Source organism: Acomys russatus, chromosome 11, assembly GCF_903995435.1.
Source record: "Acomys russatus chromosome 11, mAcoRus1.1, whole genome shotgun sequence".
Taxonomy (NCBI): domain Eukaryota; kingdom Metazoa; phylum Chordata; class Mammalia; order Rodentia; family Muridae; genus Acomys; species Acomys russatus.
The window spans coordinates 48,206,330-48,221,833 of record NC_067147.1 but is presented as its reverse complement, the minus strand read 5'-3'; the positions used below and the strand labels follow the sequence as shown (position 1 = coordinate 48,221,833).

The 15,504-nt window shown below is 43.0% G+C and overlaps 1 protein-coding gene across 1 annotated transcript; it reads left to right on the top strand.

Annotated features, from left to right (window-relative positions):
- Positions 1-5,740: 5,740 nt before the first annotated feature.
- Tfam (transcription factor A, mitochondrial) lies at positions 5,741-14,514 on the top strand. Its single transcript, XM_051153205.1, has 7 exons — positions 5,741-5,985; positions 6,715-6,833; positions 8,427-8,497; positions 9,010-9,159; positions 10,604-10,699; positions 13,802-13,858; positions 14,279-14,514. Exons 1-7 carry the CDS (start codon positions 5,885-5,887, stop codon positions 14,417-14,419), a joined length of 735 nt encoding a protein of 244 aa, XP_051009162.1. The 5' UTR covers positions 5,741-5,884; the 3' UTR covers positions 14,420-14,514.
- Positions 14,515-15,504: the final 990 nt, after the last annotated feature.

Sequence of the window (15,504 nt, the reverse complement as noted above, 5' to 3'; positions counted from 1 at the left end):
CATTTGTTTCAAATTGTCCCCTTGTTCGGGATGGACTGCACCCTCCCCTCCCCCAGCTCTGTGGCAGCAAACGACTTAACAGTAAAAACGTTGCAGCCTTGAAAACAGCGTGAAGGTAACAATTTCCAATAGATGTTACTGTTATTTATCCCAGAAAAGGTGCCTGTCATGGGAAAAAAGCTAGAAGCTCAGCCACAAAGAGAGAGAACTCACCAGGAACTCCAGCTGACTCGAATTTACACAGCTAGTTTCTGCCATATGACCTGAGGGTCAGATTCTGATGATGTTCTCTGTGCTGCTCTCTGTTCTCTTATTGGGAGGTCTCACTAAGAAGATGCTCTGCTAATGCCCATGACTTCTAATGCTGCCTTAACTGGCCTTCCTCAGTCTGTTTCTGCTGGGTGTTTGTGAGCCACCAGCCTGATGGAGTTACTTTTCTATGGTAATTTTCTTCTTTTACTGTGACAGTCTGCTTTGCTCTGGGTTCTCTTTGTTGTTGTTGGTGGTGGTGGTGGTATTTTTTGTTTGTTTTAAAGATTTATTTATTTATTATTATGTATACAGTGCTCTCCCTGCATGTACCTCTGCAGGCCAGAAGAGAGCATCAAATCACACTATAGATGGTTGTGAGCCACCATGTGGTTGCTGGGAATTAAACTCAGGATCTTTGGAGAAGCAGTCAGTTAGTGCCCTTAACCTCTGAACCATCTCTCCAGGGGCTCCCCCCGCCCCCTGATATTTTTTTTTTTTTAATTTTTTTAGTTTTTCAAGACAGGGTTTCTCTGTGTAACTTTGGCTCTCCTGGACTTGCTTTGTAGACCAGGCTGGCCTCGAACTCACAGAGATCTGACTGCCTCTGCCTCCCAAGTGCTGGGATTACAGGTGTGTGCCATGATGCCTGCCTTCCAGGTTCCCTTTTGGGAACTTCTGGCTTTTGTGCTCTCTTGCCCTCATAGGGTCTAGCTCCTACTATGACTAAGATATTTGCTCATCATAAATGCAGAAACAAAACAGTCTTCTTTTTTAGGAATATTTTCTTCTTTCTTTGAAGAGTATCCACACATCTGACTCCATTATCCAGCGTGGAACTATCCAGGCCTGTGGTCGCCAGTGTAAATTACCAATGCTCTTTTATGCATTACCACTGTGTACATATTAATTACACCAAACCAAAATCATTACTTACGTATTTACAAGCCCAAAATGTGCTTCCCACATCTACACAGAACCACTCTTTCTATAAAGAACTGCCTTGCATAGACTTAGTGTAGACACAGTTTACCTTCCAGCTGTTTTTAAGGACACAATGTTTTTACTCGTGGGCTGTTTGCTTTACTCTCCTCTCTGTCAGAGTTGAGGGAGGGGAGCAGCCCATCCCTAGACAAGGGACTTTGTAGGACACTTTGAGACAAATGTATTTGAGTCTGAAAATGCAGGGGTGGGTGTATGTGCAACCCTAGCTCCCATAACAGATTCTCAGTGAGCTCACACAGCGCAGGACAATCTGCTAACATGGTACTTTTGACAGAGACCACTGTTCCCCACTGGGCCAATTTTTTATTTTAAACAATTGGGTAGATGCTAGCTTTTCCCACCCATTCATTTATCCAGCCACATTGCAGGATATTTGATCATACTGTGAACCCCAAGATTGTGTTGTTTATGGGAAAAACCTGTTTCTAATTATGGTATGGCTTAGCCCTAGCACACACCTTTAATCCAAAACAAGATTAAATAAAATCAACCATAGGTCAAGAGGCAGAAGCAAGCAAGCAGTTTACAGGGAGTGGACATAGGAAAAAACTTGAGAATGGGAGGAAGTCAGGAAGATGGGAGAGAGGAGCACAAGAAGTAGAAGCAGAGACACTCAGTTTGAGGGTGTTTTGAGACAGTGAGGGGAAGGAGGTTTTTTCTTTGGGGGACGTCTGAGGAGGAAAGTCAGCTGGGTGCTTTCTCTGCTTCATTGAGCTAGCATCTGGCTCCCAAGTCTTTATTGGTAAAATCTAGCGATTCAGATTTTGTTAAAAGACAACATCCAGCCGGGTGTGGTGGTGCACACTTTTAATCCCAGCACTCTGGAGGCAGAGGCAGGTGGATCACTGTGAGTTCGAGGCCAGCCTGGTCTACAAAGTGAGTCTAGGACAGCCAGAGCTACACAGAGAAACCCTGTCTTGAAAAAAAAAAAAAAGACAGCATCCACCCATCCATCCATCTATGTATCTTCTATCTACCTAAATCATCAGCTGGCCATCCACCCATCCATTTGTCCATAAAGCTTCCTGTCTATCTAACATAGTCACACATATTACAAAAAGGGGATTTGTCAAATAGGTTTACGCCACAGGGATAAGTAGTTCAACAGTGGCCATCCGCATGACAGCAGTCGGTAGCTTCTCTGTCCACGAAGCTGGATGTCTCAGCAGGTCCCAGTGTGACACTGAAGACCTGGTTGGTTCCGGGACAATGGTTATCAGTCCACCCTGGAAAGGCAAGAAGCTGTGTTCTGACGTCAGTGGAGGATGTCAAAAGGTGGCAGTGGCAGCCGAAGCGGTTTACTTGCTCAGGAAAAAGTGAAAGCAGGCAGGCAACACTGTTTTTCCTGGGGGATCTTTTTATGTCTGGGCTACTTGCTGGCAGGTGCCACTCACTGTAAGGCTTTCTGCCGTACTAGAGACACACTTCCACACATGTCCAGAGGTCTGTGTACATCATTTGGGTGTGTGCACAAGTGTGCACGGAAGCCAGATGCTGCTGCTGGGTGTCCTCCTCAGTGTCTACCTTATTTATTTATTTATTTATTTATTTATTTATTTATTTAAAGACAGCATCTCTCGCTGAGCTTGGCGCTCATTACTTTGGGTAGACTAGCTGACCAGCAAGTTGCCAGGATCTGTTTCCCCCTCTTCAGCTCTGGGATTATAAAAGCATGTCGCCATTGCTCAGCTTTTTCACCTGGGTGCTAGGGATCCAAAGAAAGATCCTCATGCTTGCAAGGCAGGGACTTACTGAGCTATCTCCATAGTGTACTCACTTTCTGGCCTTCCTGTTCTGTTTCTTGACTTTGAGTGCATTTTTTTTTTCCCTTTTGAAGAGAAGTGATTTTCCAGCCTATTTTTATCCATAATACCAATGCGGGTGTATACTGGAAGGTAGCTCATCAGCAGTGGGTCAGTAAGTGGAGTGTCAAGGGGGGGATTCTAAAACGATTTAAGAAGTTATTGATTTGGATGAGTGAAGTGGAAAACTTCAATAGAGTGGAAAGGTCATTCCTTTTGTTCACAGAATTTTAAAATGTGGGGTGTCAGCAAGAAGTGGTCGAGATGTCCTCAAAAGTCCATGATCAGTGCGGAATACAGGAGCAATGAGGCAGTGGCACTCAGTGGGTCTGTGGCCATGAAGCCGGAAGGAGAGATGTTGGTTTCATAGACGATAGAAAGCAGGAGGCTGACAGACAGTAGAATTATGGGCGTGGAGGGCAAAATCCAGGGAAATACTGTGCTAAGCTTGCTTTTTAAAGTAAATGTAAATAAAAACCACAAGTCCTCCTGTTCAAGGACAATTTAAGTAATGTTTCCTTTGCAAATACACACCTACAAATAAAATCACTACAACTTAATGGTGAGTGTCTGATGAAAACAAGGATATAACTTACTTATAATAACAAATCATTTTAGAAATCACTTGAAATGAGGTCAGGAGGATTTATGTCCTGTGGAGACCTCCATCTGAGCAAGGTGCTATAATTTCTTGTTGCTGTGCGGCCCCTGGACTATATGGGAAAATGTGTTTTTACACCTGTTTGGACACCCTCTAAGTGTGGCTACTGTGAGAAGAAGTTTGAAAGGATGAGCTAGAAGTCTAGCTCTTTCCCAAGAAAGTATGAAAACAGAAGTGATGCTAAGGATGGCTTTAGAGAGAGTGGGTTTGACCCTCTGCGGCTTGAAGGGGCCAATGTTTCAAAGCTACAGAAAAGCCGAAGTCTCTGAGCTCAGGATAACACTAGTAAGATGTTGCTGTTCTCAATCACAGGCATGCAACAGAAGAGGTTTTTGTTGTTGTTGTTGTTTTGTTTTGTTTTTAGGCTGGATCTGTGAACTCTATCTTACCTGAAACTTGCTATATAGACCAGGTTCCAATTCATAGAGATCCACCTTTCTCTTGTCTCCCAAGTGCTGAAAGTAAAGGTATCCACCACCAAGCCTGATGAGATAGTTATTTTTAGAAGCTATTAATTTAATTTAATTTAATTTAATTTAACTTTGAGACCAAGTCTGTAGCCTGGCTGATCTGGAATTTACTATGTAGCCAAGGATAACCTTGAAATTCTGATCCTCCTTGCCTCAGCCTCCCAAGTCCTGGGAATAGAGGCTTATGGTTTATGCTGGGGATCTAAGCCAAGGACTTGATCCACCAGGCAGCCACCCTACAAGTTGAGTTACACTCCCAGCCCTTAAGTAGCATATTTAACAGCTTGAAGCCCTTAGGCATCTTTAGATCTTCCTAATGTTTTCCATGCCATTGCACACAAAACAAAAAACAGAACCTAGTATTTGTAAGGCACAAATTGACCACTAAATGAGTCCATCTCAAGGTGTCCTTGTGATGCAATTTTAGAGCTGTGGCTGGGCAAACTCATCTAGTCGGTATGATTTGCAAAGTGGGGAACTGAGTATTAGGGGCTCTACATTTTCTGCTCAGTTGCTAATTTAAGAATATTTTTTGTTTTGTTATTATTAGGACTAGTTTGTTGTTGTTGTTGATTTGTTTTTTGAGGCAAGGTCTATATGTATTATCCCTGGCTAGTCTTGAACTTGCTTTGTCGCAGGGGACAGGAGTTTGGACACCTGTCTCCATCTCCCAAATGCTGGGATTACAGCTGGGATACATATATATATATAATTTATTTGGAGATAGGGTCTCTCTGTGTAGCCTTGGCTGTCCTAGACTCACTTTGTAGACCAGGCTGGCCTAGAACTTACAGCGATCCACCTGCCTCTGCCTCCCAAATGCTGGGATTAAAGGCGTGCACCATCACATCCGGCTTTATTATTATTATTATTAGTAGTAGTAGTAGTAGTAATTAATTTATGTTTTGTTTTTTTGGGACATGGTATCTCTGTGTAGCGTTGGCTGTTGTGGTCTCACTTTGTAGACCAGGCTGGCCTCAAACTCACATCCATCCACCTGCCTCTGCCTCCCTAATGCTGGGATCAAAGGCGCGCACCACCATGCCCGGCTTATTAATTTTTTAAATTTCACATTTATTTTTGTGTGTATATGCCAAAGTCTGAGGACAACTTGCATGAGTCGGTTCTCTCTTTCAGTCATGTAGGCCCTTGGGGGTGGTAAAGAGAAGATGGTATAGAAAACTAGATGTTTCATGACCACTCCCCCCTCTCAGCCCTGTGTGCTTTCCTGTGAGCTCAGAGGAAACTGCCTTCTCATGCAGTTCGAGGCTTGGATATCTGCAATACCGCTGCCTTCTGACCTCAGGGCCCAGGCATTGTGACATAAGGCGCAGCACAAACGTAAGGTATCTGAACTGGCAGGCGAGGCCCCAGTCCTGCATCAGCCTGCAGGCCGCCCAGAACACTCGGCGGGGCCTCCGGCCAGCGGCCCAGCTACACCCTTTCTAGACCTCCTTGCCTCGCCCAAGACCCACTCCCTTCTCAGCTCCGCCCACCGAAGGAGGCGGGGGACGCAACATCGCCTTCCGTCCGCTCCACCTCCTGCCGCAGACCGGAAGTCCGGGCTCCCACAGTGCCCCGCGCGTGGCGGGCATGATAACAAACCTTCGGTGTTTCCACGCGGGGTGTGCATCGTGCTGCGTGCGACGACGGCTCTCCACGGGCGGCGCCGGGCTAACGCATCGTCGGCCCGACCGATGGCCCTGTTACGGGGAATGTGGGGCGCGCTAAGGGCACTCGGGCGCTCGAGGGCCGAGATGTGCGCGGACTGCGGGGGCCGCTTGCCCTCGCCGTTCAGGTAGGCCGCGGGCGAGGGGCGCCGCACGTCCCCTCATCTGTCAGCTCCCGTTCCACCGGAGTCTTAGGGCCGCGTGGGGCTTTCACGCCGTTAGTGCCCGAACCCACTTCCTGTCATTTGTCGGCGCGGAGGGTTCCTTCCGACCTTCCCGAACCTTGGAGGGGCGGGGGGACCCGGAGCTGTGGCGCGGAACGATCGCCCCTACTGTTACCTGGCTTGGGCTTCATCCCTGCAGCCCCGTCTTCCCCTTGGCTAGATCACCCAGGGTGCCCTGTTTGCAGGCTTCAGCCTTGGCTGGGCAGAGTTTTAACGTTAACTCCTAAGGCTTGGGAGTGGAGTGGTCGGCTGTGGAGAGGTTCATAGCGAGCTTATACAAACGAAGCGCGTGCATTTAACTCTGAACACAGCAGGGGGAAAGGAAATCACTCAAAAGTCATTCGCTGTTTATTTATTTATCTATTGTTTTGAGACAGGGTTTCATTGTGTAGCCCTGTAACTCAACTCCGTTGACTAGGCTGGCCTCTGCCTCCTGCTGGGATTAAAGGCGTGTCTCCCCCTCCCGGAGCACCCCCACCACCGCCACTTCCCCACCGGCCCCCTCACCAGTTATTAGCGTTTTAGGTGAAGGTGTTGGATATTTTAGCACCTTGGCTGACACTATATTTAGACTCCGAGGTCTGTGTATGAATGCTACATATCTGACATTCGGTTCTTTTTATCCCTGTGTAGCCTTTTCTGTATTCCTAAATGTTTTTCATCCAACTTGGGTAATTATCCAAAGAAACCTATGAGCTCATACCTTCGATTTTCTACAGAACAGCTACCCAGATTTAAAGCTAAACACCCAGGTAAGGAGTTTGCGGCCTAAATCTTTTCTCTACTGTGATTTTTTTTTTTTAAACTACAATCTTGATTTGCGCTGCCAGGGCATCTAGCAACAGTTCTTTTCTTTGGCAGTCTGTATAGCATCTTATAGCTAATAGTCATTTCTTAAATATGAATGAGCACAGTATTTTTAAAATAACCTGTAGAGTGGCGCATACTCTAGAGAAAATAGTTAAAGCTGAGGCCTAGTTGCCCTGGGTGTTACTTCCACCATAGGACATTGTTTGTAACGGTGCAGTAAAATAGCTTACCAGGAGGTGTACTGTAAAATATAGTAATGATCTATATAAATCACTGTTAACTGAAAATTATCTGAGTTCCTGAAAAAAAAAAAAAGAAAGAAAAAAAAAAACCAAAACAACAACAACAACCTGCAATAGGAAAGATTCCAGGTAGCCTAAGAAAATATAGGGCTTTCATGTGAGTATGTAGTTATAGAGGTACTTGTTGAATTAATACGTTAGTCCTTGCTTACGATTTCCACAGCCTGAGAGAGGTGCTTGGCTGTATTCCTCACAAGACACTTGTGAAAGTCATATTAAAGTACTCTTATTGTAGATAAGAGATTGAGGGGCTGGAGAAATGGCTCGGTGGTTAAGGGCACTAGCTGCTCTTCCAGAGGACCCAGGTTCAGAGCCCAGCACCCACATGGCAGCTTACAACTAACTAACTTGAAGATCTGACTCTCACGTAGACATGCATACTGGCAAAACACCAATGCACATAAAATAAAGGTAAATAATTAGAGAGATTGACGCGTACTCGTATCTATACCCTTGTTTTCTAATGTGTGAGACTTGGTACTGACACATGTCTGATAAAGCAGTGTATCCCCAGTTAAAGACAAAGGAGGAAATGGATTCATTTTATAATACCTTTGTATCTGAATGAAATTTCGTAAACAATTTTTTTTTCTTTAATAAAGTAGGGTTAAGCCAGGCACTTGGCTTACTGAAGGTAGGTGTCCCCTGAGGAAGATACACCGGGTCTCCACCTCTTCCTCTACGAAGCCCCATACCTGGAACCTCAAGCCATCTGCTGCTCCCCGGATCACAGCGGAAAACACTCGGCCAGATTGTAGTCAGAACAGGCACAGAATTTGTTTACCAAGAGCCACTGCCCAGCCCAGTTCATAGGCAACACCCAGGGGTGGCTGTGTCACTTCGGACACTTAGCACATCTGCCTGCTGCAGCCAGGCTAGGTCCCACTCATGGGTGAGCTGGTTGCCTCCAGCTCAAGATGCTGTTGTGTGAGCAAGGATGGTTTGTGGCTTGCTTGGGTTTTACTTACAATAATTCCTGAAAGACATGACAATATTTCGGTTGAAATAAAGAAATCAGAAACTTGAAGCATTTGGTTACCCAAGTGCTTATCCTAGCAATGGGCTTCTAAGGACTGTCCGTGGTAGTCTGTACATACTCCGTAAAGCTAGAGTGTAGAGATGTATGTAATTAGTTTTCTTCTAGTGCCACTAGGCTATTTTCAAAAGCTTGGAGAAGTTAACCCCTAAGAAATAAAATTGAGACGTCCATTTTTATTCAATTCTAATTTGTAGATGCAAAACTTTCAGAATTGGTTAGAAAAATTGCGGCCATGTGGAGGGAACTACCAGATGAAGAAAAAAAAGTAAGCATTTATGTTTTCTGTTTGGCTGACCAGCTCTGTGGCTAGAGATGCCTATTTTCATAACTTTTGCTTTTGGACAGACAGGGTCTTTGCTTGTGCTCATTGCTTGCCAACTGAATTGTACTGGTTGGCCAGTAAGCTCCAAGAATCCACCTGTTTCTCTGCAACCCCCTGACCCCAGCATGAGGGTTATAGACACTGGCCATCCTCTTAGTCTCCCCCACCCTCCCACAGTCATGTCCGCATAGATGTTCTGTACCTTTTGTTTCATAAATGATGTTGATGTGGACGGGTGGAGCTCAGGTAAATGGTTGACAACGGTCAGGAAGGATGGCCAGTTGCTGTCCTTGTAGTTGGATTAGCAGGCATGTGAAAAATACATCTCGGAATACATTTTCATTTGGCTGTTCACCTACCTTTATCTGACTGTAGTTGTCTTTCCCTGGCAAATGTGATGTATTGAGCTTGCCAGCAGCAGTTTGCTGATTTTTATTTGGGTTTTTAATTTACAGGCATATGAAGCTGATTTTAAGGCAGATTGGAAAGCGTACAAAGAAGCCATGGACAAGTTTAAAGAACAGCTAACACCAAGTCAGTTGGTGTCTTTTGAGAAAGAAGTCAGGCAAAAACGTTTAAAAAAGAAAGCGCTGATAAAAAGAAGGGTGAGTATCACTGGCATGCTGTTTCCTGTGAAAATGCTCACCATAACCAAGGATCCAGGGCAGTTTTCCCTTGTGTCAGTGTCAGAAGATTTGATGTAGCAGAGTGCTTTTGGGCACTGCACTTAGGCAAAAGCAGGGTCATCATCTATCTCACGCTCTGTCTGGGAAGTTCTGGTTGCGCCTGTCAGTAGGACTGGCCTGAGCACGCAACTGATGCCCAGCAAGAGGCTTTGCCCTGAGTCTGCCTTCTAGAGTAGTTTTCACATTTGAATTATCTGTAGAGGATCATGATTTTGAAGGTTGCCGAACATACTGAATTCCTTCATTAGTACATCAGAGGAAAATGCCAGTTATTCAAGTAAGGAGTTCCCTTGAGGTAGGTTTCTATTTTCTTTCAAAGAAATAACTATTCAAACAGCTGCATGGTTAAATTTTTTGCTTCTCACCTTTACTTTCACATCAAGGCCACTGTTTCAAAATCAGGCTGTATTTTTCTTTAAGGAACACTCTTTTAGTTTCTATAATCAAACCCATGTATATAAGACCTTAGACAGTTAATACCCTTGGTTTCCTAACACATTTCGGACTCCTCCAATTTTTAAATTTTATTCATAAGTGTGTGTATATGTTATGGGGGAGGGGTACCAGTGTGAAGGTCAGAGGACAACTGTGGAGTTGATTCTGTCCTTTCACCTTTCCTGGGGTTGTGCAATACACTCCTTTATCTGTTGTGCTATGTTATCTACCCTAGGACTTGATGCAGTCAGATACTGCTACTCTCCAAACTGAGAAAATAGAGAAAAGTGCAGTATCTTATCACAGTGAGTTTGGGACCAAGCACAAGAGATGCTGGGTGCCCATTCCATAGTTCCTTCTTGTCACCTGGCAAGAATTGAGTATATATTTTGAATTTTAAATCTTAGGAGCCGTGCAAGGAAAGGAATGAAATAAGGTTACTAAACAAATAGTTGTGTGTTTATTGGGTTCAGTGGGAACATATATAGACTAGTCCAGTAGAATGACGATGTCCTGCACGGATGAAACTGGGATTAAAAAAAATGTTTTAAGATGGTTTTATATGTAAATGCGGATTCAGTTCATGGAAGCTATAAAAATAATATATAAAGGAAAAAAAAACCTTTATGGAGAAATGCCTCATGTATTACCCTTTTTAAGATTTTATGCTTGAAAAAGTTTCAGACTTCCAAGATAGAACATGCATACCTTATATACAGGTCACAGCATTGCTGGGTGTGTGATGCAGGGTGTGTGTCAGCACTGAGAAGCAGAGGAAAAAGAATGGCTGCAAGGTGGCAGCCAGCAAGTCCCCATCTCAAGAAAACATAGCAGAATTGTGTTCGCTTGGATGTTGTCCTGCTTTGTTTCTTCAGATAACATTAGGCTTTCTAGTGACTATTTTGCCACTTTCATTTTTGTTATTCAGGAATTAATTTTGCTTGGAAAACCAAAAAGACCTCGATCAGCGTACAACATTTACGTATCTGAATGCTTCCAAGAGGCTAAGGATGAATCTGCTCAGGTAAGCACAGCTGCAGGTTGCTCTTAGGTTTTGTGTTAGTTTAAAATCATATAGGAAGTTGTAGGTGTGTCTCGTGTCACATGATGAAGGAAAATTGCAAATATGGAAATTTATTGTGTAGTTCAAATGCTGGTTTGTGTCTGAATAAAAATCCTTGGAGCTGGGTCTGCTGATACCTTGGGTTTCCAATGATTCCCAGCGCTGGAAAAGACAGAGGCTCTTGTTACCACATGCAATTGGTTGTGTGGCTACCATACATTGCTGCTGCAACGTACATACTGGGTACGTACTGGGACAACTTTCAAAATTCTAATTGTCACCCTTCTGTTTTCATGGTTTACACATGTACACATCCACAGAACTCTATGTAATATAACTCTTTACATTTAAGAGAGAATGTTTTCACGTTATGAGATGTTAAGAATTAGGAACTTTTGAATCCAACAGCTCTGAAGTGTCAGCTTCTCTGCAAAACGATTAAGGATGTCTTGCTTTGTTCTGGGCTTGGGTGTGAGTATCTCTTCATCATGCCTTGTCCTTTAATAAGACTGGCTATTTCTGTGCTGTGGGACCGTGCTGTGCATGTGGACAGAGTCACATGAACGTGATGGACAGAGTCTGTCCATCTCTCCTCAAGAGCGCCAGTGGCAGCTGTGTGTTCCTTGTATAAAGTGCTGTGGTTAAGAAGTGCAGGTGTTCAGGTCATCACTAGGCATTGAGCTCAGTGGGCACAGCACTAGGGTTAACTGGATTCAACATTCATTGACAAGTCCTGTTGCACTTACATGCTACATGTGTTTAAAGTGCATGTGTATAACAGGCCTCTTCTCAGGCATGCACTTGTTTCTTAGTCACTTTTCTTTGGGATTTTAAATTTTTATTCATTTTACCAAAAAATATGTATTTTTAAAAGTTTTTTTTTATTATGTTTGTAATAAGAGGTGCCAGAAGAGGCCATCAGATCTCATTATAGATGGTTGTGAGCCACCATGTGGTTGGGGGGAATTGAACTTAGGACCTTTGGAACAGCAGACTATGTTCTTAACCTCTGAGCCATCTCTCCAGCCCTGCAAAATATATTTTTTAGTGTTTAGTAAGATCAAACTTTTTTTCCTAGAATAACCAAGATTAGCTTAGAAAAATGGCTTCTGATCTTCAAAGTATTTTCCTTAAATGGAAACAGCTTTATTGACACTATTAAAAGTTTAAAAACAAGTTAGAGCCTAGTATAAGTCAAGGAAGTTTATTCTTTAGGCCATTTTCCAGGAACCAGCATTGTTCATTTAAATCCACTTAGCAAAATTGGATCTTTCCTCCATCTTGTACTATTTCAAACTCTGGCATCTTCTAGAATCATTTTCTAGTTCTCAAATCCTAGGAAAGAAATACCTGTGCCTCTTCATCGCAGTGTGAATTCTTGATCCTGTACTCTTGTCCACAAGCTGTAGTGGTAAGAGTGCAAGGTTGGTGGTAGTGTTAATGCCTGGAAAGTCTCCTTGGGATTTTAGATTTTGTGATTCAGTGTTAGTGAGATGAAGGCTTACTTTGTAATACTTAGAATTTCTTCAGTCACTGATTTACTTTGGGTTTAGGTGGGTTTATTTATGTTTTTAAACTATAGAAAAGCTCTGTTCTGGCAAGAACTTTCAATATAGTAGTATTGAAACTTTAAATATATGCAGAATGACTGGACTCTGTCCTTAGTAATGGAAATAGAACTTGATTACAGTTTTATTCACTTAAAATACTTGCTAAGTTGGGTGGGTGAGTCATGTTTGTTATCCCAGTCCTTCAGAGACCAAGGTAGGAAAATTACATTTTCAAGGCGAGTTTAGGTCACAGAATTCCAGGCCAGCCTGAGCCACGTGAGACTTTGTGCAGACACCCCCCCCCCCAACCTTCTAATGCGCATGCGCACAAACTCGCGCATGTACACACACAGACATGCATATATAGATGCACACAAATAAACACATGCACACAGACACAAACATAAATATATACACAAATACATATACACCTGCATGAGGTGCTTGCCAGCAGTTGAATCCCCGGTATATTTACAGAAGAAACATTACTCAAATTACTCAGTTTCACTTACAGTCTTTTTTGAATCTTAGTTTGTAGGTGCTCACTAACTCAGTATATCTACAGATGTCATGTTAGGTCAGTTTGAAGCATGTGGCTTATTCCGGATTGGCAGCAGCCATCTGTCCAGTGAATACCAGTATGCCAAGCTCCTCCTGCATCAGTGGCCGTGCACCTCTGCATTTACTCTCTTCTAGCTTTTCCTTAAGAATATGTGGGTGATTCGTATTTCGGGTTTTTTTTTTGTTTTTGTTTCTGTTGTTTTGGGGTTTTGTTTTTATTTTTTATTTTTTATTTTTTTTTGAGACAGGGTTTCTCTGTGTAATAGCCTTGGCTGCCCTGAACTCACAGAGATCCACCTACCTCTGCCTCTGTGTCCTGGTATTAAAGGCATGTTGCCAGACTACCGTGGTAGAGGATGTGCTCAGTCCTGATGGGACCTGTCGTGCTGGGATTGGGGGTGGGCTCCCCTTTTTTGAGGAGTAGGGGAGAGGGGCTATGCATTTCTGTTGGTTTTGTCCTCATGCATTTATACTGGAAACTTTGTTGAATAGAGTCTGGAGGAATGTCTGTCTTCTGCCTCCTTATTGCCTTATATAAACAGAGCCGGGGGTGGGGGGGGGGGGGCGTAAAGTATAGCCTCCTTCCCAGGATGACACTCAAGTCAGCTGATGAGCTGAGTAGAGTTAAGGACCACTTGCTCTACTCCTGTGATGACACCTAAACAAACACCTAGGCACAAAGTTCAGAACCAAACACAACTACCAGGAAGAAAAAACAGCCTACGAAGTTAGCTTGTAACAGAGTGGAGATTATACTTGTATACAAGCATTTTTAAACCAAAGAGATACTCACTTCCATTTTGCAAATGTGATAGCTCAGTAGAAACAAGTGTCAGCTGACGTTGCTTAGTGTTGCTTGTGAAGGTAGATAATTCTTTGTTGGAATAAGCGAGGAATGTTCTCCTCTGCTTTTTCTTTAGTGTGTACCTCTCAACTATCTGCTGTCTTACAGGGAAAACTGAGGACTGTAAATCAGGCTTGGAAAAACCTGTCTAGTGATGAAAAGCAGGTAAGTAGTGCAGTTTCTGGCTGTACATGTCCTTTGGGAGAGCCCAAGAGTGTGTTACGGCAAGCCTTGGCCCCGTAGTGTCAGCCCAGCAGCCCCAGTGATGGAAGTACTAAGGCCAGCTTGGCTTTTCTCTTAGTAGTTTGTCAGTAAAGAAACTGGCATTTAAAACATGGCCTGTCCCATCTGTCTCTCCATCTTCTCTCCCTCCAAGTCCTGAAAATTTTAACAACCCACCAACTCTTGGAGAACATTTTCCTAAACACTTTGTCTCTTCACTTTTTCTCATCGAACATTTTATTTAAAAATTATTTCTGTATTCCCCTTTGGTACATGGGATAGTGATATGATTTCTGTGTAGGATGGAAGCATTCCAGAGATGAATTGGTCTTTTCTAAGTATAACATTAACACTCTTTCTCAGGCATATATTCAGCTTGCTAAAGATGATAGAATTCGTTATGATAATGAAATGAAGTCTTGGGAAGAGCAAATGGCTGAAGTTGGACGAAGTGATCTCATCCGGCGAAGTGTGAAACGATCAGGAGACATCACTGAGAATTAAGACAGAAGACGGAGTTGTCTTTGATTAGGCACAAGAAACCAATTAGGTCTCAACGCCTTAAGTTGTCAACTTAGAAAGGATAAAGGTGGCTAACATTTGGTATTCAGTTCCTTTTTTTGTAGCCCATGGACTTCTGCCTATTGAGTACATTTCTGCTACTATTTTGAGCCCTGATAGTGGAGGGTCATGCCAAGTTCTGCCTTTTGTTAAGAACTGGAGTTGAGGCTGTCCATGCGTCTGCATGTGGTGGTGACTCATTCTGCATTTGGTAGATAGACTGTGAAGTGACTTTTACACTGGTGATAGTTATGTGGTTTTGTGAAGTTTTAACACTGATGACAGTTATATGCGAGTGTGCCCCCTTGTGTTCTGAGGCCAGAGCTGCTTTCACAGTGTGGCAGAGCTATGAAGTAACTGCATTTTCAAAGAAGCTTCTAGACTTATTAGATGAAGTGATTCCTAGGCATAAATCATGTGTAGAGTTGATGTTTGTACATATACAGTGATTGATGATGTCATAACAGCATTTTATAGTAGTAACAGAGAGATTTACAAGTCTTTCTCGTCTTTTTCTTTTTCCTAAAGTAAAAACTAAGAAATTAGAAATTATGTACCAAGTCTATGCATTTTGTTTTATTGCATAGAATAAAAACTCTAAAATTTTCCTAACATGTTTCTGAATTATGTATTTTAAGACTGAACTATTTGGTTAATAGATTTTTTTTTTTAGGTAGGATTTTTTTTTAGTGAATTTTTGATATGAGAGTATTCATAGAGGTTATGCAGTATAAATTTTTAAATGAGAAATGTGGAAAATTAATCTCCAAAGTCAGAAATCTGAAAGGTTGCCCAAGGCAGCTAAAAGGCCTGTGCAGGAGAGAGCCAGCTTTGTTGAGCAGGCCACGTCCAGCCCACTGACTAACTGCTTTTCAGAGCCTGTTCATTAAGAAGTGAATTTATGTTTCAATAGTTTTTTTGAAAGGAAAATATGAATGTGAAAATTAATATGATCTTCAGTGTTCGTGACTAGAGTTTGTTGGAACACAGCCACATGCTTTTCTCAGCTTTGTTGTGTTGGGTGCTGT